General features: G+C 40.3%; 1 protein-coding gene across 2 annotated transcripts in view; it reads right to left on the reverse strand.

Moving 5' to 3' along the window:
* SLC25A26 (solute carrier family 25 member 26) overlaps positions 1–27843 on the reverse strand; it is an 86127-nt gene that overhangs the window by 43242 nt on the left and 15042 nt on the right. For both annotated transcript variants that reach the window (XM_071550293.1, XM_071550292.1), the window contains exons 4-5: positions 24751–24855; positions 23514–23561 (exon numbers count right to left, since the gene is read on the reverse strand). In XM_071550293.1, the coding sequence (XP_071406394.1) occupies positions 23514–23561; positions 24751–24855 (153 nt within the window). The remainder of the gene's footprint in view (positions 1–23513; positions 23562–24750; positions 24856–27843) is intronic.

Here is a 27843-nt window from a genome sequence, read left to right on the forward strand (position 1 = left end):
CTCAGTAAGATAAATGCCAAGAGCCTTTACTGTGGTGGAATAGTTAACTACAACCACAATAAAATTCCACCTGTCAGCTCCAAAAGCACCCCACATGTAGAATTTACACAAGCTGAACTGGAGCTGGTTCAGGGCATGTCATAACAGCCATTTCTGCACTGTGCACTGTTATAATTGGCCTCAAGATGAATTGAGTGCCTGGAAAGGGCAACCATATTTCAAGCAAACCAGGACATGCTCAGGGTAGTTGGACTGCCCCTTCAGCTGCATTCCTGAGTGTTTAATTTTTGCCACTTGGTTTGCATGAAAAATATTTCCATTACACTTCCACAAAAAATCTGAAATACAGTAAAAATACTTCTTGGTAAAACTTTCAAAAAGAAAAGTGTTATTTTATATTGAAAGGATTTTCCAGCACATTATTCCACCCTATACTCTTAAATGAAGAGTTAGCATCACAAGTATTTTTATTCTCACAGGAGTTTTTTGCAATCTGTCAGTTCTCACAATTAAAACATGGCATTGCAAATCTAATCACATCACATGGAGGTTTCCTTTGAATGGCACACTGTTTTGTTTGTGTCTCTGATGCTTTGCAGCAAAAGTCACTTCTGATGTAAGAGATAACATTACTAAAATGTAAATAAAAAGGCCACTGTAAATGATTTCACTCTTAGTGTTTTTTCTCAAGGGGCTTTAACTTGAGAAATCTCACTGTGTGCAGAACTTTTTGAATCAAGCCAGTGGTGCTGAGCACCCTTATCCCTTTTTCAAGTCAGCTTAACCTCAGGCAGACAAGTATGGGGGAAATAATCAGGCCCGGCCCTTCCCAGGAGCTGTGCATTAGAGAGGTCAGTCTGACACAAATGAATAGAAATCCTCTTGGGCTTTCTAGGGAATAAATGCACCAATAATGCAAGATTAAATTTTAATAATGAGATAATTTTCTTCCATGTCCATAGACTACACATACTATATCAGCAATTCATATGCACTTTGAAACCAGCAAACTACTGTCAGCAATAAATACATTGCAGCTCTAGCAACTAGAATAGTTGTTAGTGGCAATTTTGCAGGGAAGTCTGCAATGAACCCCATGTTCCCTTTGCTCATGCACCTAAAATAAATCTTCAGATGCTCTGGTAACACATTGTTAAAAGGGTATTTTGGAAGGTAAATATTTTTGTAAATTATTTGCTTTTAAAATGTTACTATTCTCACATTTCTCTGGATAAAAAAAAAATTGCCCTCTCACAACCTTCAAAAATAGACCTCTTGGGCATCTTTAAACTCGTATCATTAAAAAAATGGAGAGAGAGAGGGGGATATTCAAATACCCTGGATATCCTCTTATTCCAGGTAACTTATTCCATATGTAGTCCAGCCAACTAGTTAAAACTTCCTCCCCTTTCTATTTCCTGATGCTACCAATATCCAGTTCACAAAATCCACCATTTGGAAAGATAATGAGAAATCCAAATGGGCAGCTGGGCTGCACAAGGTCTGAGGTGTCCTCTGGGGAGGCCAGAGGCACTTGGGGGAATAAGGTAACAAGAAGGAAATGATGGGGCAGCAAGAAGAGATCGCATGTTAAAGCAAGAGAACTTTGGAAAGGCAGCTATAATATTGTTGTGGGTCACTCTGTACCAAACACTCCACAAACAACAGAAGATTTGCCCCAGAACCTACAAATACAGGAACATTTGTCATTGCTTAATTCACCTTAAAGAAATGTAGCACAGATGCTGCAAGCCAAGTGTGCCACTTTGGTGACAGTTTATTCTTGACAAATAAATCATTTACACACCTGACACAGCTCATGTCTTTCTTTCGTGATAATTATAGTTTTAGAAGCCTCATTTAAAGGGTGCAAATTAATTTCCAAATTCCACCTACTGTCAAAGAGTGTATTTTATTAGGTGATTAATTACCTGCAGGAGGACTTCAGGAGACACCCTGGAGGCAGACAAGGATGGCTGTGACAGCTCCTTTAAGATACGGCTCCGTTCCTAAGGCCCGATGAGCCCAGAGATAAAATAACTGCACACAGGTGTTATCATCTACAGCACCTTAGGATGTTTGTGCCTCAGAAGTGCATTTCCCCTCTAGAACATGCAAATATTTGCCACCATGCTACAGCCCTTGCTTTGTAAGGAGTCCCATAAACTGCCTCGGGGTTGGGTCCATTTCCACAGCGAGGCAGAAGGCAAGAACAGCTGTGGGGAACTGCTCTTCCCTCAGCCTCAGTGTCCTCCTGAAACCTTCTGGAGCCCAAAACACACATCACTTGGCCTTCCCTGGCTTATATGCGTAGATGACACACAGCTGGTTTTGAAATTTTGGGCCAAAAATACCTTACACAAGTTTTATGTAAGTCATTGCATAAAGGTGGCAGGATTTATAGCAAATTTTACTGCAGTTTTCTTGCTGTCATTTCAGATCTCTACACTGACCAGAGCTTACAGCAGATCTGTGCTCACATAACTCCTCTCTGCAAGCAGGTTTGGTGACCAAAGATGAAATGAGAAGAAATCAAAGCAGCCCAACACAGCTGACACACCCCTGTGCACCAAGTTCACGGTGACCTTGACACATCATTTAGATACTGGAAAAATCTCCATAGAAAAATGACTCTTCCAACAGCACAAGTGGAGAAACACAGAGTTTAACAAATTTTATAGTCTTTACTCATCTGTTTTACTTAAGTCTCACTCTATGCAACACATAAAGTGCTGCTGTCACAGGAATTGCTCTGCTCCCTTCCATTTGTTGTTCACCTTATCTTACAACTACACTTGCCTTTCACAGGAATTAAAATCTTATGGAGAAAAAAAGATGCAAAGCCCATTGACCAAGGGTAGGGCCTGCTCCCAAAATGTCTGCTTAACTTATTTTAGCAGGCTCTCCTGATGGATGGACTGCACAGATGATCAGCTCAGGTGCTGCTGTTTTGGATAGTTCCCTAGAGCAACTTAAGTCATCACTTCTTCACCTCCTCATCAGAGGCATGGGAACAGATTTTTCTTTTCTCTTTCACAGAAAATTTTCAAGTACTTGTCTTTATTTATCATTTTACCTTCCTGTGGCTTTTTCAGTGCTCTTCCTCCCTTTCCTGCACAAGGACATCAAAGACTGCCAAAGGCAATTCTCACTGTGTATTTCTCAGCAAGCTTAAGCCAGATTGTTAGAAAAAGCTGGTTAAGTCTAAACCAACATTAACCCTTCAAATTTGGGAGCAAAAGAAAGCACAGAGAACAGTCTGAAAGATTCTCTTATCTGACAGCAATAAACTTCTGCTCATCTCAGGGTAGTGGGATATCACAATCTTCAGTAAGCACGGAAAAGAGGGAACATCAGAGATGAACATGTCTGAGGTGGGAAAGAGAACACAAAAGTAGTTTTGATAATCTAAGAACTAACAAAATCATAATGAAAGACACAAAGTCTTTTTGGAAGCTTTTTGAGAAGCTGAGGATATGTGGCAAAGAGAAGGACTGCTCTGGACTCTGAAAAGATCACCTGTAGCCAGAATGGATCAACAGTAGTTCTAGTTTTCAAGATGTGGAAGTATAAAGCCCTTGACATAACTCTCAGCTAAACACAATCAGAAAGTTACTTGCTGCTCTTTCTTTCTGTCTCTCTGAAAAAGCCAAAAACCCCCCAACAACCATCAACAACAGCAGCAAAACAAAAAAAGGCAAAAAATCAACAACATCACATAAACTTCCCAGAAAAACAATCAAAACCTAGTGAAGACCAAGCTGGAGCTTATTGCTCCAAATCTGCCCTTGATTAAGTATAGTCTTCCACTACTCAACAGTTGTTACAAGGTTAGAGAGAAAAGTATCATCTAAAATGTCATCAAACCCAATATTAATTAACCAACTCTGACAATCACTGCACTAAACCCTACTTAGATTTTAACCCATAATGTGTGCTGGAAATATCCAGTTGAACATTCTGTATTTTCTCATTTGCCCACATTTGCTTGTTATTAAAACCACATGTGGGCACTGAATCATTTCATGGTTCGTTTAGAGACAAACACGCAGAAAATTGTGGGAAACAAGTATAGCTCTAAGAGTTTGTGCAAGCCTGTGTAGTTTGAGGCATGCTGTACTGCAGGAGCTTGAGCAACAGGACCACGTTATTCTGGGGCTCAAAAGTGAACAGTACATGTACACTGAATTTCAGAATAGGTCATTAGCAGAGTCAGACAGTGTGGCAGTTTCAGCCCTCGGTGCCTTGCAAAATGCCATGTGTGTGCTCAACTGCTGGTTCCCAACAAAAACCCTTAAGTGAGGCAGCAGGGTAGTCTTTCACTTCTGAAACTGCTGTGGCAATGAGGAGAATGCCCCAACTGCACAGGAAGTTCAGAGCATAACCTCAGGCAAAGCACTCAATCTTTCTGGAACTGACATCTGGAAAAAATGGTAGCCCTTCATCTTGTCCATTGGACTTGAAGGTCACCAGCTCAAAGATGACCTTTTGCTGAGAGGACAGTCAGTAAAACAGTAAGGCTTTGCTTTTGATCAGGTTTCTCTGGATTATTCACATTACAGCAGTGGCTGAAGGACTCAAACACAATGTGCCAGCTCAGATGTGCAAAGATAACACACATGAAGCCCACCTGAGAACACAACCTCTTCCTGTTAACAATTACTATTGCATTCAGAAGCATTCCCTGAAGGGGTAAAAACTTGTGTATAAGCATTTTCTCACCTGTGGATCTTATTCCCCAGCAACACAGGGAACACTCATTTATGTCTACAGATCCCCAAATTGGCTTTGAAGCCTAAAGCAGCATGTACATGATCCAGGTTTCCTGTTGGGCCCTCCATCAGGATGGTGAAAGGTCAGATCCTGACATTGTCATAGAAACAACTTCAGTAGCTCCAAGATTTCAACCTTGCTCTCATAGGGGTGTGTGTACACACATACCAGAGATTGTCCACGGAGCCCAAAAGCTTCTATATAAAATTAAACCATTAAATTATGAGGTCTTCCAGGAAGTTCTAGAGAATCCTTTTAAAGTCAGCTCTGACAGAAAAGCTGTCTACTAGAGAGCTCCACAAAGAGGGCATTGTGGTGAAAGACAAGGAAGATGATAACTGATAAATCCAAAGCTCTACAAACCTGGCCAGATAAGGGGGACAGCTCTCCCAAGAACAATTGCTTACCTGTAGCTTTACAAGGACAGTAATGACACTCAAAAGCACTAATGAAAACCTCAGACCTCAGCCTTTTACTACTGTTTCCACCTTGCTCCTGTGGATGGAATGCTATAAAGCAGGACTTGTGGCTGGTATCACTGAGGCAGTAAACATTCCCTTTCAGAAAAGGGTACTGTAATTTCAGACAGCTGTGTACGTAAAACTCTACCTCATACTAAATAGCAGATTCCTGGAGAGGGAAAACAAAGAAAGCCCAGCCAGGTTCCTGTAACTGTGACTTCTGATACTTCTGATGGATGGTTGGAAAGGTAGAGGAGATGGGGGAGGGAAGGTCGTAAGATTAACAAGCATGTAACAAACACAGAACAATATCCATCAATAAGATGATTATTGCAATAATTTCAGAACTAGGGAAAGAGATGTCTTTAGTACCAAAAGTTTTAAGTATATACTAAATTTGTTTTTTGACCCAGCTTTTGGAGTAATAGGAACCCATATTTGCTGCTCTCCGCAGCTCTAGGAATCACTATTCATTCCCACCTGACTTGCAACACTGGTGAGCTGTGGACATAAGACAAACCTTTTGTCCTTGTGTTTCTGAACAGAACAAAAGCTTTTTCCATGAGGAAAATCCATATCTTTGAAGGAAAGAACTTTATAGTGCAATCTAAATATCCATCAAAGCTCTACTTGTAACAGCAGGAACTTAGCACATGGAGGCAGGTGGGGTGAATAAGAATTTATGGGATGTCTGTAGACATATTAAATATCTGAAGTTCTTCAAAGCACAGGTAACACTGAAATGGAGTTTACAGACACAGTTCATTTAAAATATGCACGGTCTCAATCTATACTCAATACCTTCTCCTATAAAACATGTGCAAAAGATACCATCTGCTCTTTATAGGCACTGCTAATCAAAGGTTTTCTGTTAGTCTAAGCACAGGCATTAAAGGATATATTGGGGTAAAGCTCATGCTAAAAAGGGAGCAACGCTCAACGCTGCATTCTTTCATCCAAAGGTACACCTGTATCCTTGATCAGAAAGTTTACACAAGCTGGGGCATCTGCACCATGTCATATTCATGATACTTCAGTTTCTAAAACTTGAAAAATATTTTGGTTAATAGGATTGTCTAATATAGTAATTTCTTCACTGTCAAAGGACTATTTGATCAGTTCTTTGTTACACAATAAACTTCTTTTATCTTCTGATTATTCTCATGGAAAAATAAAAGAAGGAGAGCGACAAGGTAGTAGTAACTTCCTGTTCATTCAACACACTGCATCAAGTAAGAAACCAGGATATCTTCCCCTGAGATGCCTGGAAGCAGCCTGACACTGCAAACATCTCATTCTAGCAGTTCACACTTAGGTTAACAGGAACATGGAGAGCAGAACAGCTCTTAATACACAGAAATGCCAACAGTCCTGTTTCATTGTGATTATTCTTAATGTATTAAAGTACTTCAAAACACCCCTGTACAAAAATCTTTTTTCATCCCAATAAAATGGAATGTTAAGGAGTTATTGAGCAGAAAAGCTGTAGGGCCACAAAACACTATCCAATTTTACTGTCTCTGATCCAAACTGTAGCCTGGGTATCCATTTTCAAATAGAACTGAAACACATTGGGAGCTTTATGCTCTCTGAACTGTTATTAAGCTGCACTGTAAATTTAATTACGGAAACACTTTTGACAGTATTAAACAGTAGTGCTTCCAGTCAGAAACAAGATCACCAATGGTGGAAATAACACTGACAGATTTACATAAAACCTGGCTGACGGTGATAAAGCCTAAAAGCAGCCAAGTACCAGATACCTTTAAGATTTCTAAGCCCATTCAGGTACCTGTTACAGTTGTCAGGCATGGACACTATTAATTGTAAATAAACCAACAATAGAAAAACTCTCTCTCTGCAAGCATTTGAAAGTCTGATTCCCAGTGGGTAAAAGCCATTACAACCCAGTGCCCACACAACACTATGCAATTCTAATATCTTGGCTTTAAACTCCCTGATCCTCCTTTATAAGCTGATTTTTTTTGGCTATTTCAGGCATTTCACTATAATAAACTATGGAATTCTGCTCATACAAAGAAAATTCCATAACTAAATCTTCAATTAAACAGACTCATATCTACCAGGAAAAGGAAAGTGGTGCCTCAGACCTGCATTATGGTTTGGTTACTTGCAGACTACCCATAACTCCTGAAAGGACATTTGTGCTGATGAAGGCTGAGGACATTTTGTACCAAAAAGTATTTTTCATTTTTAATACCTGAGCGTTCAGAAGTGCCCTGAACTAAAATGCAACTTGTTAATCAACTTGTTGTTGGGTTTTGCCTTTCATCTGCTCCCACTACACAATGTCTGGAGGGTAAAATTTTAGTTAATCACTTGGATAATAATACTTAAGCAGTACTAAGGTTTCTGTCTCCACCATGTGCTTATAATCTGGCTCCAAAAGTTACTTTTTCACTGCTAAACCAGTAAGTCATGGAACATGAGCCATTCAGTAGGATATTTACTAACATCTTGTCTCTGACTGTATAGAGCTGCATTTCTAGACTGCTTTGCTATTCAAGTGGTGCATGAAATCACCTGCTTTTCCCCCTCTTAGCCCTTGAACTCATCATCTCATTTTAGGCAAATAAGACAGAGAAAGGGACAAAGCTCCGAAAACTTCTGTGAACATCACACAAACATCTCAAAGACATCTGTAAGCACCTTGGTTGAGCTGAGAGACTCAGTGTGGAAACTCTCCTTTGCAGGAAAGGCTGCAGGAGGAGCTCAACAGCTCTTGGAGTCGTTGCTGGCCAGGCAAGCAGCACATGGATACCTCGGGAAGTGTCCCAGCATCTGTTACCATCTGCTCAACCAACAGCTCAGGGCTGGAGGAGGGAGTTTTGGGGCCAGGAAAGCAGAGCTCGAGTCACCACAAAAGAGAAGCAGAGGTGCTGTGGGTTTCAGGTCTGCAGGAAAATGTGTTTGTGCTGTTTATAGAACTACTTCAGCAAAGGTACTATGGCCTTGAGAGCAAGATGCTGGCCATGCACTGCACCATGAGGAGGTGGATGCAGAGGAAGGCAGTGGGCAGGCAGCTAAACAGCATTTCAGAATTTCCTACAGAACACAGAACCATCCAAAACACAGCAGGGGGAAAACCACAGATGAAACAACAAAAACAAACAAACAAACAAACCCAAAATCAAAACAAAAAACCCAAAAGACTGCTGCAGACCTGTGTAAATAAATGGTGAAGCTGCTTAAACTCCAAGGATTTCTGGTTTGTGGTGATGGATTAAAGAGCAAAGTAAGAGCCTAAGAGATTCTGCCTGTTCTCTGCTCTCAAAGGAAACATAATGCACAAAAGAAAGATTGGCAGCAGAAAGAAGATCCAGTGTTTGGGAATCAGTGGACAACTATTAAAGCCAAAGTGCTCTTTAACAGGGTTCTCCAGCACACAGACTCTGTGGGGAAGCTCTGGAGACCATTTACAGAGTGCCTTCCTGAGCTCAGGGGAAAGTCTTAGTCTTTCCTGGCCACAAAACATTATCTCTGGCTGTTTAGGATGTTAAGAGTCCTTAGCCCTCCTGAGAAGATGGGGAAATCTGTGAGGCCAACAGGCCAGCAGACATCTGAGGAACAGCTGCTGAGACCGTAAGAAGTTCAGAGACCTTGAAGTTGATTAAAAATAGAAATAATTAGATCAAGGTCACATTTATCCTCAAAAGGAATAAATTGTCTTTAAACACACAATATTTTTTTTACTGTAAAAGTACTCCCTGTGTTGGCAATTCATAGGCCTTGGGAAAATAAATACTTGAAGTAATTCTAGGCCATCTTATTTCAAGATTATAATTTCCAAGAGGACAGAGATCAAACATTAACATCAGCAAGCAGTCCCACGTTTCAGTGTCCATATTCCCGTAACCCATGCAGGATCTTTCAGCTACAGGACAAAATTCACACTGGATCCTTCAACTGGCTTCTTCCTACCATCAATATTCAAGTCTGTTCCTTCTTTAAATTAAAAATCGGGGGGAAATCCAGAGAAAGAAAATTCAACAATAAGAGTTCCCTTACACACACAAGATCCATTTCCAACTCATACTTGAGCCTTATTTGTTTCTGAAAGAACTAAGCTCCTTCCCCACCATTAGTGGGGGCTCTGTGTGCCTGGTGTTTTTGGGAGACCATGAAAGTCAAACAAAATCACAGGTGAGAGGACACATTCTTTTCAGGTCCCTTAGTAATGTACAGGATTCCTGTGGCCTGAAGTTGTTAATTCCTAAAGTGCTGGGACTGTCAGGAAAACCATGCTTTTGCATTCCCTTCTTTATGTTCCCTTCTGCTGAGCTGTATTAACAAAAAAGGTTCGTCTGTCAAACCACAGATATTCATACACTTAAGCCAAGATTCACCACACTTGGTGGTCTGGAAATTTCTTAAAGGACATAAAACTAAACATGAGCTGGACAAAACAAGGAAAGGCACCTTGATTCACTCTGAGCACAAATGGACAGATTGAATTTTCCTAGCATGAGCCACAATAAATACATTCCAGGGCATGAGGGGTGATGGAGCCGTGGAACAAGGAGGTATTCTTGACTGATTTTGAAGGTTTTGTTTGTGCCCAATGGCTTAGGAAATCTGTTCATCCTTCCTTGAAGATGACATTTGTAATGCTGTACCATTGGTGAAGTGAGTCAGAGGTTAAGTTATGGCCGGATAAATTCCAACAGCACAGTTTATGTTCACCTGACCTGTGGATCTGTGCAACATATTGACTCACACATTGCAGCAAAAAAAAGAACTAAAGATCTTCTGCATCTTGCCTGTTACCCCTCTGAACATGGCACAGCCCAGCAGGATCTTGGGCAGAATTGTCTGCTCATGCCCATGGTGTGCTGATCCAAAGGATTTATTTTTAACTATGTGTTCCTCACTCAGATTGTTGTTGTTTTCCCTCATTTATTTTCTCTCACAGGCATCTGGACTATCTAGGCAAGGCAAGTTTACCTTCAGTCATCATGCACAGAGGCCATGGATGTCCAGCAGCATCTTAAACCACAAAACCACACCGCCTTCTTCAAATGCTCTCCTAAAATTCTGCATCAAGCACCAACAATCATGAAATAGGCTCTCAAAAGTACAGGAATGAAAACAAACACATCAGGGCTCTTTTGCTGGCTGATGTTTGAAACTTCACCATAGCATCCAGTCACTTCTCAGACATTCTTTCCATGTTTCTTAGATGTTTACACACTTCTGCTTTTTCAAAGCAGCTCATATTTTACATATTCACATCAATTTGAGAGATGTGGATCATAAAAGGCACGGTGAGAAGAAACAGTAACATCCAAGTTTACCCAGAGAACATTTACCACCAAGCACATTCATATTGTCTCTCAACAGAGCATATGACCTGTATCATAACATCAGGGAAGGGAATGCTTCAGTCATTTGCAGAGGCACCGTGAGCTTTATTCTTCTTCCAGTCAATGACAGGTGAGGCCAGAAGTGCCTGACCTGCCTCAGAAATTCCTGGACTTAGTATCTTAATTGCATTCTTTCAGAAACGACATGTTCTGAAAACAACAGTGAGCATCACTAAATATTCAGAATAAGCATTTCTCAATTAGCTGAAATTCAAAATTAACAAATTAAACACATATCTAAACCGACCACCAGTGTAAGAAAACTCTGAGCCAGCTGCATCCATTTAAAAGGCTTAATGTGAAAGTTTAGGATTTGTAGTACCTATTTCTACAATCATTTTTGTCAGGGGTGCTGGTAAGAACAAGGACTCGCAGAGGGGAGGTTGAATGCTTGTCTTGTAACAGCTGCCAGCTGTGAGCCTGAAACACAGCAGGGCACCTTTCCTACCTCCTGACTTCCCTGAGGATTCCACATCTGGTCCCAAGGAGAGACAAGATACTGAACAGAACATGGGTCTGATCCCACCAGGCAAAGTCTAACATCCCTGCTCAGGTCTTACCATCTGTCACTCACAAAAATAAAAGCTCCAAGTGTGAGATACCAAGGGATTATAAGCAGAAAAGGGACAGGGATGCTTAGACAAGAAGCTTGTCTTCCAGCTAAGTGTGAAGCTTATGATTTTTTTGAGGGGCTTGAAGGTAGCAGTGAGTTTTCACTGAGTGAAAATTGTATATTAAGGATTGTATAGGACAAAGAATTTCTACCTCAGTAGACCCAAAAGCCCAATGAAAACAACTCTAAGTGTTTGTGTAGAATTCAGGTAATTACACTAACTATAGAGTATAAAAATCCCACTGTAGTTGCGCCACTGCTGGATGCTGAACATTTCTATGCCAAAAACTTCAGTTAAAGTTAAATTAGAAGCAATGGAATTACCCAGCTGGAAAGCTGATGGTAAAACACCAAGAAGCCATAATTCCCCACGTTTCTTTGCTACTAAGAAATCATATAGCTCTTTTATAACTAACTGGTAAGCCCAGAGGTGGAGCAGTTAGCCAACTATTGACTTACTGAACTAGATCAGCACCTGTGTGTACCTTTAGGGAATAACAAATAGAGCCTGACTGGTCACCTCCAGCAACTCTCTGCTGGCTGGCACAGCAGAGCTCAAAACAACAAAAAGTTCAGAACTGGAAAAAAAGGTTGGTCTGTGCAAGCTACAGCAGGGAAAGGAGATGGCCACCGAGTTCAGTGAAAATAAACCCTTGGTTCACTTGTTTTATACTGCTGAAAGAAGGGAAGACACCCATTGCTAACAGGTTGTAGAGGATCTGCACTACAGGAGATGGTCACTTTTGACTTTATAAAGCATCTGCTGGTGTAGTCTGGGGTGCACATCACACTAGAGAAGTGTTTGCTGCTTCTCTTAAAACATGAAGAATGAAAAGAGCCTGTCTTTGGTAGCTTCCTCTATGAAATCTCAAAACATGAGTAGCTTTATTAGTCTGATTCAAAACTAACTAGAAGTCAAGTCTACATATAAAAGCAAAAGTCATGAATGTGTTTGATGTATTTTAAGTAAGGCACTGAACTGCAGTTGTTATTTACAGATCAAAGAAGCTCCAGCAGTGTCCTGAAACAATCTAAGTGAGAAATGCCAAAATCTGATTTCATCCATGTCCATGTGTTGCTTTGAACTTGTAATTCACAGAATTGGACACTATATTGAACTAATTATCAAGCTTAATGCTTGCCAATTTTGATGGCTCTACTCCCATATAAAAAATCAGGTTTGAAGGGAAGCAGAATGATACATTGGAAGAAGTGCAGCCTTTACTGAAATCTGGGAAGGAAAAGTAAGGAATATACAAAAAAATACCCCCTCTTGCCAAAAGCTAAACATAATTTAGTTCTCTAATTGGTTGCTGTGACACAGATTAGCAAAATAAATAGTTTGCATTAACCAATACATATAAAAATAAAGTGGTTCATTCTTTCTCCCTCACAGGAAAAGTTTCTTGTAACAATTGAGTGGAAAAATACCTATGCTATCCAAACATCTAATGAAGCCATATATTGTTCATGGAAGTAAAAAACAACAACCAACCATTTCACAGCACAGCCTAAAACATTTAAATTAAAAAACTAGTAACAGTGAAAAGAAACACTGATAAAGTACTTCTGGAGGCAGGATATAGAAGTAAAGTGTGTTCAGATATCAGTAAAGACTTAAAAACTACTTTTTTTGCCAATTACATACTGTGGTTGGAAATTATCACAAACACTGGTTTGCCAAAGAAGTGATTTCAGGAATCACACAGCTTAGGCTATAATTAAAAAGCAATCTTTGGGAAATAGGTTATTACCAGTATTTAGTAGCTAATTTGTTAGTTAATGCCTTAACAAAGCTCTCCTCTGATTGCAGTGGAGGGGGAATGACTTCAGGAGGATTATTTGCTATTAAGACTTGTACTCAATTATTGAGAATGCTGCTGTGCTCCTGCAATTACAATGGCAGAGCAGTCACCAGGAAAGCTGGATGGATTTAGCCTGTGCTCCAGCCAGCAATTCCCACATGCAGGGCACAAGTCGGGCCTCTGAATTTTAAGGAGAGCTTACAGAGTACCCTCACAAATTTGAGTGTTTGGTAATTAATAGAGAGGTGCAAGCTCAGTGTTCCTTGATACCAATTACACATTTTACTATCGCTTATATCAATGTGGAGATTTTCCCCCCTATGTTCTTGAATTCCATTTTGAAGGACACTTGCATGACTACTGGAGTCTCTAGATAACATTTTTCATCAAGATAATAGGATACTAATTTGTTTTTCCTTTTGACATAAAGGACAACAGGAAAGTATCTTCTGTCAAAATCTGTGGATACCATATTTAAGTCACATTACTGGAGATCAACATAACAGTAACTTAAAAATATATCCCATGTACTGACAAGTTATAATTAACTCAAAGCTGCCATCACTTGCTACTATGTCCTATAATAGTTCATATCCTGCTGATCATGGCAAGGAATTCCAATACCCCACTAACCCCAGATTTAACTTCAGTCTCAGGAAACATAATCAACAAACTTCTACGTAACAGAATTCATATTTATGAACTGCTTTTCCTTCCAATATTACCTCTTCAGACTCTTATGACCATACTTCAATTGCAAAGACTTTCCTATAGCAATATCTGGGAATAAAAATATCTTTAACAACATAATTGAACCTGAAATATAATTTCTATGTAAAGGTTGGTTTGGGGAGCTGTATCCCAGCTGACAGAGAACCTCAGGAAGCCTTCAGCTGCAGAGTAAAGCAGAGGATCATTAATCATATTTATCAAGATTGTCTACCCTGGCTTTCATGCAGTTAGGGGAAATGTGCTATTCTACTTCAGCAACAAGGCGCAAGGCTAAAACAAACTGACCTAACTGCACGGGTCATTTCCAGAAATAGAAAGGATACCAGCAGCACAGCTGTACAGGCCAGAAGGCAAAATGCTGGGAAGGCTGGAGGAAAAGGGGTAAAAAACATCCACTCAAAACTTGTGAGGTATGTAGCCAGTGGCAAGACTAATACTAGGACAAATTTTGCTTTAATTAGCATTCAGTACATTAAAGTCAGCAAGACAAGATTCAGTTAAGTGCCTTACAATTTTGAATTTCACAAGACTCCTAAAGTGTTTTATTGCACTTCAGGATTTCATATCTGCAAAAGCAAGAAGGGAGCAGATAACCTCCCACTGAGGTACAAGCATATTATTTATTCTGATACTCATCGATGCTTCTTTATTTGCTCTTCACTTTTACATTAAGGGACTCTGCAATGCCAAATGCAAGCACAGAATATAATGTACTGGCTGTTCTCCCATGGGAAAGTAGGGATAATATCCTGGTTTGTGTTTCTCTCTCTGTTTTGAGGGTTTGCTCTGTCTGAAAGAGCACTGAGGTGCCTCAGTCTACTAAGGACAAAAATTCACCCATGTCACATACTGTGCATCACCAGCAGGCTGAAACTGGGAAAGATTCCAGCCTGGGATAGCCAGATCAGGCAGAGGGACCCAACCATGTGCAGTGTGATGCCAAAATGTTCAGGCCAATCGCTAGATCTGCTGGCTTTGAAAAGCAAGAACACAATTTTCACATCTTCAACCAACATAAAAAAATTTGCAGAGCTTTTGCTTTATTAGCTTCTATAACATTAACAGAAGAATAGAAGTGAGATAAGAGCCTGGTTTAATAACACCATTTCCATCTGCAGTATACACACCAGGCCTGCTTTGCCTACATTTCTATAAAAATAATAAAAATCATGTTACCACCCATGTCTCTTGCTCCACCTCCCAACATGTATTTCCACCTATATTGTTACTAAAAAGTGACGTGGGACTTTCAAATGAAGGTGCATGCCACATTGGGATTATCTCAAAACTATAAAGCTTACTGGATTTTTCTTAAAAACAGACAAAGTAAAGAAATGCAGAATATTGGCAAGAGCTGATGCTAAACTAAAATTTAAACCAGCTTTTTACACAGCCCAGACACTGCAACGTGCCAGGATCCTGCATCCTCCTGTCTCTCCTTTGTGTCACACAGGCATTATTCCACCGGGCAAGAATACATGGGGAATGCAACACACTTTATACAGCCTATTCCTATCACATGGAATCTGGTCAAAATTAAAAAATAGCCACCTATAAAATCATTCCCAGGGTAAATCTCACTCCATTTCCTCACATGAGTGAGTCCCAGGAAATTCAACAGGACTAGTCGCAAGAATCAAATCAAGTTAATGACACTTCAGATTTTACGTTTCCTTTGTAGCCGGGCAGAGAGGCGGGATTAGAGCAAAGTCAGTTCCAGTATCAGGAGGTGATCCCATAACTTCCATCCCCGCATCCCTGGTCCGGCGCTGCCGCAGCGCGGGCGGTGCTGCCCTCCGGTGTCGGAGCGGGGGCAGCGCCAGAGCCCAAGGGCCACAGCAAGGAAGGGACGGCTCCATTTTAACTCTGTTTTTAATTAGGAGAGAGATTTCCCGTGCCCAAAATTAATTGGTATTCCTTCAACTGGCCAAAGGAATCGATTGGTTGCTGGTGCACTCCCAAGTTTCCCCTTTAAGCAAGCTAAGAAAGTTGTTTCATCTATTCTAAAAACCAGACAAGTTTGGCCCTTATAATATCCCAAAGCTAAGTGTGGCTTCCAGTATTTTCTTTTACCAGGGTCACTTTTCCTATGCTCAAAACACTGGGATCAATTCCTATTTCTGCAAGATAATAAGAAGATAATCTTTCAAAAAAATTGAAGCATCATGTGTATTAATCACTTGGAAGAACTGCTGTTGTGACTCTCACAAGTGTCTCTCTAGCCATGATTCCAAACATTATCTGAAGTGGTAAGTTACTTAAGCTCTCTGACACAGATGTGGTTTCTTTTTCACACCCTTGCCATAACTTCTGGGTTACAGATTCAATTCTTGGATTGCTGATACTTTTAACTGTGATTGTGAGTTTTAGCAGGTGTAGAGAAACTAGGCAATAGGAGCCTAAGTACAAAACCCAGGCAATTGCTATCAATACTGAGAGCAGCATGATCCTGCTGGTGGAAGCCTTCTGCTATAAAACCATGTTTTGGTTTACTTCAGGCAAGAATTTCATCCTTGAAAAACAGTCCTGTACTTTCAGAAATTGCTAAATTGCTTGCTGTTCCAGACTGATCACACACATTTACAGGACTAGTTGCCTCAGAGAGTCTAAGACCTTAGACAAGGAATTATTAAAACCAGTATTTTACGTGTAGATGCATCCATATGATCTTTGTAGAGGTTTTATATAAACAGATACACTATACAGATGTTATCTTTCTAGAGTTAGAGAATTACCCACTTCAGAACAGACATACAGAAATTGCTTCACCCACCAAGGAAACGTGGCCTGCACCAGATACAGCCCAGCAACCCCTCAGTCCTTGGAAGGATTACTCCACAACTTAGCAAAACAGGAACTGACACCTACAGAAAGAACACATACAGACAAAATACAGTTGCCCATACCAGAATGTCGCTGTGGAATTAAAAGTAAGAGCAACCACTCAGCCAAAAATTCCACAAATTTGTGTTAGATTCTTGCTTGCTTGCTTTTAAACAGTCACAACTACAAAGACCAGCCAAATTTTACAGAAGAAGGTACAACTGTCTAATCCTTTTAGACATGCAGGGGTTTCCCCTGACTTCAGTCTCATGCCATCAGGCTACAGTGATAGAAGGTTCTGGTCTCTATGTGGAGGTGTGGGTGGAAGTGTTGGCTTAATGATTGGACTCCTTGATCTGAGAGGTCTTGTCCAGCCTAAAGCATTCTATGATTCCAACATTCAAAGGTATTCCGTTAACTCTAATATCTTTATTTTCCCCTGAAAAGTTTTGAAGGTGTTACTATCAGACAGCTTCATTTGCAGAAACACATTAGGAAACTGCTTTGAGAACGTATGGAAATGGTATCTCTGCTTGAAGCCTGGAGTAGAACACTCTTCCTGAAGGACTCTGCTTGCACACACATCCAGTTGGAAAAAATCTGCACTATCAAATCACATATGGTGCATTTAGCTCACATGGCTTCAGTGTTTTCCTGTTCAAAGATCCCAGATGGAAGGCAGAAGTTTTCAAAGTACAGAAATACTCTGCATATATGAAATTCTTTTCATCTGAAAACACCCACTGATGTCAGGGACATGCAACAACTGCACGGTCCATTGGTAAACTGCACATGGATGGCAGCAAGGATGGCTGCATTCTGCTCCTGGTCAGTCTGCATGGATACTGCACTGCCTGAGAAAGGCTGTTCAAGCAGAAAATCTGAGATCACTGAACATCCTTGACCACAAAAAAACCCAACCACTCCTTACCTCTAAACTTCAAGGAATTTTCTTTAGGTGTCTGTCCATCCTGATCAGTTTATTTGCCATTCAGGCATGTCACAAAACCTATTTTCCAAAACTTATAAATTAGAAAAAACAGGGTTAATTTGTAGTCTGTAGAAGACATTTATAAGTGCTTTATGAGATCTCCATTTTCATCCCCAAGTACTATTCCAGCTTTTGCAGGGAGAAGATAATGAGCACAACCTACAGCAGCAAAGGACAGTTATTCCTTTTGTCCATTTACTGGTGTTCCAGTCATGAGCTACAATGTGACCGAGCCCTCATCCCAGAGCATAAACTTGTCCCCTGCTCTTATCCTCAAGAATTACCTTTAACCCTCATACACTCCTGAAAATTAAAATCTCTTGAATATTGGTATCTAGAAGAATACAAGTGTGCAAGTGATACAAGGGCTGATACAGCTCCAGTGATGGGCTTTCCAAAACAAAGTGACGTTAAGGAGAAGGGGGAGCAGGGACTTATTTTTCAGCTTTCCTGCCATTAATCATGTCACATAACTTTTGTACAATTTTCCACATAGCTGGTAATCCATTTTACAGTTCCCATCCCTTTCATGAGACTGTTGATGTTCTAGATGGAAAAACCCCAAGCCAAAGACATGCCGGTTTCTCAGTAAAAGTCTTTGCCTCCTGCGTGGCAAATTCCTGGTTAAATCTAATCTATCCAGAATCACAAAGTAACATGAAGCCAGCTCAGTTTTCCAGAAGGTAACAAAAGGCAGATACTGCACATATTTCATTAAGGAGGATGTTTATTTTTCCAAATATTGTATTAAGATAATGTCCTGTTTGCCTATTTCTATCGACATCTGCTCTGTAATACACAGAGAATGACAGAAGATCAAAGTTTTAATTGTGCAAGTCACAGAATGTATTAATAACATTCTTTCTGTCCTACAGCAACAGAGATAAACTTTAAAAAAAAAGTTCCTCTAACAGCTAGAAGAACAGGATATTTATAAAAAGATGTCCTAACAAAAGAAAAGCATGCAAAACTACCTTGAGTGGATAAACAAACTGGGCTCCCTGTTTGCAGTGTTCCCTATCAAGCTTAGCCCTCAGAGATCCCCTCCTGCCCTCAGTCAACAGGGTCAGCATATCTCAGCTGGGTTTTACATTTTTATACAAACTCCTCTCAGCACCCTTTGTTCACTGACCCTTTAAATTCAGGAAGATGCACCAGGTGTGCCTGCAAGGCCCATTTTGCTGCTAGTTGCTTTAGTTTCCCTCTCCCAGGCATTAAGTCATTTGAGAAGAGGCTTTTTTGTTGGTCTTTGTCCTTCTAACTCCTTCAACTTCAAATATGCATATTCTCCTTGGTCCCTTAGAGACACACCTTACAACAGGACTGAAGTTCTGTGGAACACACACAACAAACAGTACCTTCCCCACAGGAGACATTATTACTCTTGGCTTTCTGGAACTTGGAGGACCCTGAATGTGTTGCTGTTTGTCACTGCTGCCACTCATTAATGGAACAGCAAATTTGGAACAAGCTGTCCCTCTCTTCCCCAAAGTTCATATACCATGGACTGCTCTCTCCCTCCCAAGACAGCACAGCTGCCTTTATCTGCTTAGGCTCTGACTTGTATACACTAAAGGGAAAAAAATCCAAACACAAAAAACACAAACCAAGCCACAACTGTATTAACTTAAAGAACTGGGACTTCCAAAAGGGACAACTTGGCCATCTCACTGAAAGCAAGGCCAGTGCTGGGCTGTACCAGAGTCAGGTCAGGTAGTTTACTTTCAAAATCAGAGCTCTGAGATGAATCCCAAAATAACACTGACAACTAAAGCATCCTTGCTACCTCCACATGAATGGAGGCCACCACAGCCACAGTCTGAATTGTCTCAGAAAAGTCTAGGAGACAACACAGGACAAGCTCACTCAGGGCTACCTGCACAGCAAAGACTGACATTTGAAAGCAATTATCAGCCCCCTCTCAAGGCATCTGTTGTATTACAAAAAGCCAGTCGCCGCCCTCCATCCCTTTCCTCTTTTAAGAAATAGTTTAATATTCATTTTAGCTCATTTTCGTTCTATTTCTAAGCTAGAGCTCAGCCCATCCACAATATTTTTACAAGTGACAAATTGAATTTAAAGCACCCAGAACACCCATTCAGGACTCACTCAGTTTCTCCAAACTCATGACAGAAGAGACATGACATTTACCATGGCACTACTGGTGCAAAGATGCAACCTGCACACAGACATGCCAAGGGTGAGGTAACTCACTGTGCACAGGGAAACTGGACAAAGAACTTCCTTTTCTTTTGTGTTGCCCCCTCATTCATAATAACACCCTTTAAGACATCTGCTGGAGTGCTGTAACATGAATGGAAATGGAAGAGCTCCAACGGGAACTCAGGGATTTCTTTCTTTTTCCCATGAACTGAACATTATGGAATTTTAACAGATGTTCTACTTGGTCATAGTTAATAAAATGAATTATGCAGGAATTAAAAATCTGGCTCCATTTGCTTATATAAGATCTCAGCAGCAGAACTACATTCCCATTAAGAAATTCTAAAGGCTTTACAGTGGATTTGTAGTCTAGTCCTGCCTTGTTATAAGATGGCTGGAGATTTTAAAAATCCACTTGTCTCTGTTGTGGAAAACGTGAATAAATTTACCTGTTCATTGACTGCTCTTAGTAGTGTTATCCACTTTCCACACCGATGCACACGGGTACACCACAGCCACAGGAAAGGATAATTCTCACTTGGATTTGCTTTGGAAATGACATCATGGGAATTCCACATCGTTTCACAGACTCTGATTTCTGCCATGTATTCAAAGTCTCATTCAGCAACCTAATAACCATACTCTCACTTTGTGCTTTATTACAAAAGCCTTCCTCTTGGAGCACAGATGTCTCTTTTGGGCTTCTGCTGCCAAGAGAACGATGCACTGTACCTCACTTTCCTTTCCATTTTAGGATTATTCAGTGTAACTACATCAAAGGAAGAAGTAAAGACCAAAATGTAACAGGGAGGAGAGAGAAGTCACCAAAAAGGAGGTAGGTGAAAAGTCACAGCCAAAACTTTCAAGCATTGAGGTTCACATATTTATTTCCATAAGCATTATATATTTAGCCATCTTTTTTCTCTGCCAATATTCATCTGCCCAGAAAGCATTCTGAGAAGACAAAGGGATAAGAGAAAGGCTGAGAATGAAAAATGAAGGATGAAACAACTACCTTGCACCAGAACAGCAGCAGCACAGCAGTTAAAGTAAATTACATGAAGCTGTCCTGAAAAGATCTGCTATGCTGTAAGTAAAAAGATGAGGTTTCAACATCACCCTCCATTTATAAATAGAACTCATTCTCACTGAAGTCCAATCAATTGGCAAGCAGATCTCTGCCCAGGCACTGAAATCTGCTTGATGTAATAGACAAAATTTTACCCCAATGCAACAGCTAACATTAACCTTTGTTAAATTCTGGCTCAAGAACTTTGCCAGTGAAAGAATACCATCATCTGAAAAGCATTATTATTCTCAACCTCTTCCAATAATTTTTTCTAAATGAAAAATTATGCATTGAAGCCCCTCTGTCCAAAAAAATCCCACTCCACTGTAACTAAACAAAGGAGTTTGCGTAGGTAAAGAACCAAAGCATGTAAACAAACTGTAAGTATAAAAATCAGCTGGAATTAAATATCATCTTATACATGCTGTGCAGCTACCTGGATGCACCCAATAATGAATTATTATAGATTTTTATCTGAAAGTAAGGACTTTCCCCAAAGGAAGAAGCGTACATAAAAAGAATGAAAAATCCCAAGATTAAATGTCAGGCTTACAACAGCTCCAGCTGAACGTGCCATACGCTGCTCTTACTCAACTGGACATTGCTTTAAATAATTTCGTGTCAGAAAAATGCATCAGTCTTAACAGCGTTAAATTCAAAGACTTTTTTTCTCTTTAAACATCACACATTATTTGTTTCATTTTAAAGAGAAATCACATTTCATTTGGTAATCATTTATTTCTCATTCTATTGGACAGATTCTCCCAAAAAGCAATACTTCAACTGAAATCAGTTCTGAAGGATCTTTTATGAATATACATAATGGAGAGGACCCCCATTATATTTCCAACAAAGTGCTGCCATTTTGAGTAAACAAAGTTATCTCAGCAGGGTCACACACTGTGCCATGAATATGGTCTGCAAATTAATTACCACCCTGACATATGTCAAAACAAATTTTAAGGAGAATAGCACCCAGTAGCAACTGTGTGTTTTATCTACCTGTTAGTATGCAAAATCTGTATTCAATGGGATCTAAATTTATTCATTTATTCAGAACCCCTGAGAGAAATCAAAATTATTTGTATTCTTTGGCCTTTTTTTCCCATCTGCAAATGAAATCTGAGTGAATAACGTGTTTAGTGAGCCAGAAAATAAGTACAGGACAAAGCTGTGGTGGAGGTTACAATTCAGAAAAGCAGGTGTCATCTCTGCACAAATAACTAATTTTTTAAACACTCAAAACTGCTAAAATAGACTGCAGTGCATTAGCATTTGTCAGCACTTTAAGGAACACTAAGTTTTGTATTTCTTATTTTAGGTGATACCCATCTTTATTCCACACTTGTAACAAGGGCTGGCTAACATAACTGTACCTAAAACCAGTTTTCACCATGAAGAAAGGCATTTAAAAGGAGAGCTATTGAATCAAGGCTTAAAAAGCCTCTGCAACTGCCTTTATTATCAATGGCAACAGAGCCAGCAGATCTGAACCTGTGTTTAAAACAAAAGAGCAAAGACCCAAAGCTCATTTACTCAGCTGAGTTATGTAAGGAGAGGACAAACCCCACACACCACATCGAACATGGCACATAAAGCACCTTCCTGAACAAGAGGTCATGTCTGGTAGAAATTCTTCCCTGTGAGGGTGGGCAGGCCCTGGCACAGGTTGGGCAGAGAAGCTGTGGCTGCCCCATCCCTGGGAGTGTCCAAGGGCAGGTTGGACAGGCCTTGGAGCAACCTGGGATAGTGGAAGGTGTCCCTGTCCATGGCAGGGGGTGCAATGAGATGAGTTTTAAGGGCCCTTCCAACACAAACCTTTCTGTGATTTTCTGTTTTCACAGAATACAACCTTCATCTTTTTATTTGAGCTACACATACATGATGCAACTTCTGCTTCGTCAAAAGGTGACCCCCTGGGATCTTATTCTGAAACTATTTTAGACTGGGAGTTTATCTGTAGGTTTTTCAACTTCTTTTATAATCTGCCTTCAGTCCACACAGCATATCAAACACTTGCATGACACTGATCCTGGAATTCACATTACATTTATGAAAAGGATTTTAGTTTAGGAACTATATTCTGCCAAGCAGGCAAAAATATTTTTAGCCCCACTATTTCTTCCCAACAGTGAAGCACTTCTGATTTAGAGCTAAGTAATGCCATATCAAATCTACAGACTGGGTGACTAAATACATTTCTTTCACACATTTAAAAAAAAAAAAAAAAGAAAAAGAGAGCACAATCCTCCCTATATACAGATGACAGATAATCTCTTGGCATCTGCTGATGAATATATTTAAAGAAAGCCTAAATCTGTCTGTGCTAAACTTGGCCTGATGCCACCAGTTCACCATTGTTGGCATATATAGTTCACACAATGCAATCACAAGACTTGAGAAAGTATCCAGTACTTCAGTTTAGGGTTTTTTCATGTTAACATATACCTTTCCCTCCTTTTTCAGTTTAGCAGCAAGAGAACTGAGAGACAGGATATGTGTATCACAGGTTTTGCCAGTGCACATTATTGGTATTCAATTTAAATTACAGACTAGGAATTTATCTAGAATGAAATACACTGGAATTTAGAGCTTATGGTTTGAGCAATTGATCTCAATTGTACAACTATCTCTTGTTACAAAACTGAGGCAAAGGGATCAATTATGGGAAAAAAGAGAGAAAAAGACAAGTGTTTTACCTCTCTTAATACTGTGCTTTTATAACCTCGATAAAGTCCTTGAACACCCTGTAAAACAACAAAAGAAAGCATCATCCACAGGGAATTAGTTTGCCAGAGCACAATTTGTCAGCAATTACAAGGCAGGCATTTCCAGCCTTACTCAGTGTCACACCCAAGCTTCAAATTCACCATATTGATTGTAACATTGCATATTGTGTTCCATTATTTACAATGCCAGAGAGTTTTATTTTCACCTTCTTACTCTTGACTCAGGCTTTTATCGAGACAAATATTTTATATTTTTAACCAGCTGATTAATATTCAAAACACTTAAAACTTATTTTATAAGTGTATATAAAATTATGGCTTTTATTATTATAGAGCAGTTCATTCAAGTGTTTGCAAAGGCTTATGGTTCTCTGGCCAGCAACACAGATGGGAAAAAACATATGGTTTTGATAGCACCAGCTTTTCGAGCAGAATCATAAAGTCACAGAAAGAAGTTCCAGTGACCCTCTTGTGCAGGGTTATCACAATAGTTTTCATTTGAAAGCAATTAACAATCAAGTGGATCATTTAAAGATCATATTTATGTCTTCCTTTTCCTGGTTTTTACACTCAGAAATGAGTATAATATTTTTCCCCACAGTGTTTTCAGAAGCCATGGAACACAAGCTGAAAAACACCCCCTGTGAGATTCCACAAGAACAGAGGTGAACAGGCTTTTACAGGAGGAAACAGCATCACCCCTGAAAAGATGACAAAAGCCCTTATTTTTCACAAGTCAGCAATACTGGATGAAGCACTCATTTCCAGAGCTCCTCCTGCTCCCACAGAGCCTCTCTGAAATGGTGCCTTCAGGACACTCCCTCCAAACTGCTTCAAAAACAGGGAACCATTCAGCAAACTGCACACAGAGAGAGATTTGGTGCTCTGCTGTCCCAGACAAGGACTGTTGGCATAAATACAAGCAGACCTTTGGAACCTGGAATGCTAAATGCCTTTTTTCCCCCCTTTCTCTCCTATTTAAATGTGGGTACCCCATATAAAAAGAGTTGCTTGGAGCATGCATGTAAGTGCACACACAAAGGGGAGGTGGGGTTTGCTTTCCTTAATCATAACCTGCCAATCGCTTCTAACAAGAATAGATGGCAAAGCCCAGAACTGGGATAAAGCTGTGGGAATGCTTCTGGACATGGATAGCTCCGAGTGGGAAGAATGAAACAACTTCTTAGAAATTCTGCTCTGAACTCACCTCATGGTACAAGGTGTGGGACAGAATCCGGAGGGTGCTGGAGGAAGGAGAAACCTGAGCCCTTTGCTTGACAACCTCAGACGGAACCCGTATGAGACACGCGACCTGCAGAACAACCAGATGGTCAGAGGAGCAATCCCCTTTGCTGCCTTTCTCTTTATATTTCTCTTCTGTTTCATACAAGGAAATCGGTTTTGTTGAACTTAAAAACTGTTTCTAAGTAGTTTATATGTTTGCTCTGAGGGCCACATGCTTTCTGACAATATTAAACTAACAGGAACATGGAAGGACCCTTTTTAACTTCCAAACTAGAAGTAGATTTGGGTGGGGAAAATCACTAATTTTGAAGCCATCCTGTCTTTTAGCAGCTACAGGAACTTACACACACACACACTTTTACACATGTAAACTGGAGATTCAGGACCTGTAGAACAAACTTCTTTCCTTGGTAGTTCCTTTGTGCCCTCTAGTGACTGATAGCAAGAGACACTCCAGTCAGCTTTAGATGCACACAGTAATATTCAAGGGTTACCTTAAAACACACACCAGATTTCATTCAAGGTGAAACACTGGACTGATCTTTTCCTACAGAATGAATTTTCAAGGCCAGAAAGGCCCCTGCAGCTGGATGTAGTAACATGGCTACTGCCATAAAGCTCCAGCTTTTCCAAAAAACCAGACTTGGCTTTAAAACATTCACCTGCTGCTTCAGTTTTAGGTTGGGGTTAAGCTTGTGAGCACATAACTTTGAGGAATGAGGATCCTAAAGCCTCTTATCTTTCTAGAAAATGCCTGTTTATCAGCACTTTAACTTTTAAGCAGAGTTTGTCTTTGGTTGGCTCCAGGGATACTTTAAAGCAGTGATGGGACTGGTGGCAAAACACTGGAGACACGACAGACCAGATTTTTAGTCTTCCTTTGATCCCATCCTGTGGTGGGCTGAGGAACACACTGATTCCTAGACATAAAGGTGTCCACAGAGTACTCCAAATGCAGAGCAGTCCAGGTGAAAGCTGTCCATCTGAAGTGGCAAACCAAGCAGCTAACTGGGAAATCTATGTGTGCCAAAGAAAGTACAGGAATTCACTGGAGATTACACAGAGACAATAACTGGAGTGGTCATTTGTGGATAACACAGTAAAAGTTTTAAGTTTCATTTTCACAAAGACACCAAGAAAGTCTGTTATCCTGTTACATTCCTACAAGTTTACCAGACAACAATATCCAAAAGTCATTACAAACAGATCTAACTCCGTGTGCTCTTCAATTCTCAGGGTCAAAAATAACAAGTGACCCCAATCTGTCAAGAAAATAAGAACTGTTGAGTTTTTTGATAGTTCAGCATAAATATTTATAGAACTTCATGCTTCATAACACTCCATGTCCTTATATTAGCTTTTTATTCCTTAAAAATATGGAGGCAGGAGGAAAGCTTTAAAAAGGCTTGGATGAAAAGAATGTAGTCAATCAAGACCAGACAAAGAACGCAGCGTGGCTTCCTGACATCTGGGGTGCTGCAGTTTTGGCAGCAGAAGGGTGGCTACAAAGTAATGTCTCCATTTCCCCCAGACTACTTGGGGTGCATTTCATTTCAAATTAACTTTGATGTCTCTCCCATTTGAATTTGCACTTACAAGGGAGTCTGTGGCTGCACAAGAACAAAAACAGTGATCACATTGTGCTGTTCTGAAAGGAAATAAAGGCTCGTGTCACTGGGCAGTGCTGGCAGATTGGCTCCATAGGGCACTCTGGCTACTCAAAAAGCCACGAGCCGTGACTGCCAAGATCAGACTGAACGGTGACATTTTCGTGGTGCACCTGAACTTCCAACGCGTCACCTTGTTTGTTCCTACAGATGTACCTTCCTTTGTATCAGCAACAACCCCAGCAGCCTTTTGATGTGGAGAACAGGTCTCTAAAGGGAAGTATGCAAGTTCACAGATATCTTATTAAAAAGTAACAACCTGGACTGATGGGTGCAGAAAAATCTCAACTCTATCTCGCTCAGATCTCGATCACTCCAGTGCCTTCCCGGTAACACTGCCAAAGGTAAAAGCACATAACTTGTGCCTCCACAGTTTGCTTTCTTAGATAAATATGTTCAAACAGCACTGGTGTGATAACTCTGCACCAAGAGCATTCATACTTCATTTTCCACACATCTGAAAGCTGTAAGAAAATTGCACAGACAAGGGTGAAAGGCATAGCTGTGCAGCCACTCCACGGTAACTGCCCATGTCAATGCTTTTACCTGCATCAACTACAGGATTAATGGACATGGAACACAGACAATAATGTGACCTCACGTGGTGGGAGCCCATTCAGCTCCCTAATCACCAAGATCCAAGGAAGAAATTGCTTTTTAATCTCTTGGCTGTTCACATAAATGTAGCCTGTTGCTTGCCACAGAAGAGCACAATACAGCCTGCCAAACTTGGGCCATTCCTGGTGTATCCTACCGGATTTGGGGATGACCCTGTGACAAATTAGCTCTCTGTAGAACATGTGCAGGGCCAGCCACAGAGAGGGTTCAGCAGTGGGCCCTTGGCTACCTCAGATCAGACAACAGCACCCTGCTGATAGGGGCCACACTCATTTTCCCAAGCAAGGTCTGGAGCCAGGAGTTATTCCCATCTTTTAATGGGAGCAAAAAGAATCAAGATCCCACAGACAAAGTTCAGGGGGAAAATGGGTGTTGCCCTATAAGCTCCTTTCTTATTTACCAGGTCAGGTAACACAATTTTGCAACTTTCAGACTCTCTTCTCCAGTGCCAGTGCATGTGTATAAATATCATAGGGGCAGGAAGATGATAACACTGAAAAACTAAAGGCTCCAGAATTTTTAAATTTATGCTTTAAGAAAACCTGATTTTACAGCTATAAGAAAACTATTATTAGTTTACAGAGCAGGTATGCAGAAAGGACAATATTAGCACCTATTACCTCTCTAGCCTTTTAAGACTATAACCACTTCTGAGCAAGAGGGTACTGAATTTTAAAATTCACATTTCAAATCATTACCAGCTCAAAGGACGACTCCAGCATTTAGATAAAAACCTAAGCACATTTTTAATTTACTGACTTGAATTAGCC

Source organism: Pithys albifrons, chromosome 3 (genome assembly GCF_047495875.1).
Source record: "Pithys albifrons albifrons isolate INPA30051 chromosome 3, PitAlb_v1, whole genome shotgun sequence".
Lineage (NCBI taxonomy): Eukaryota > Metazoa > Chordata > Aves > Passeriformes > Thamnophilidae > Pithys > Pithys albifrons.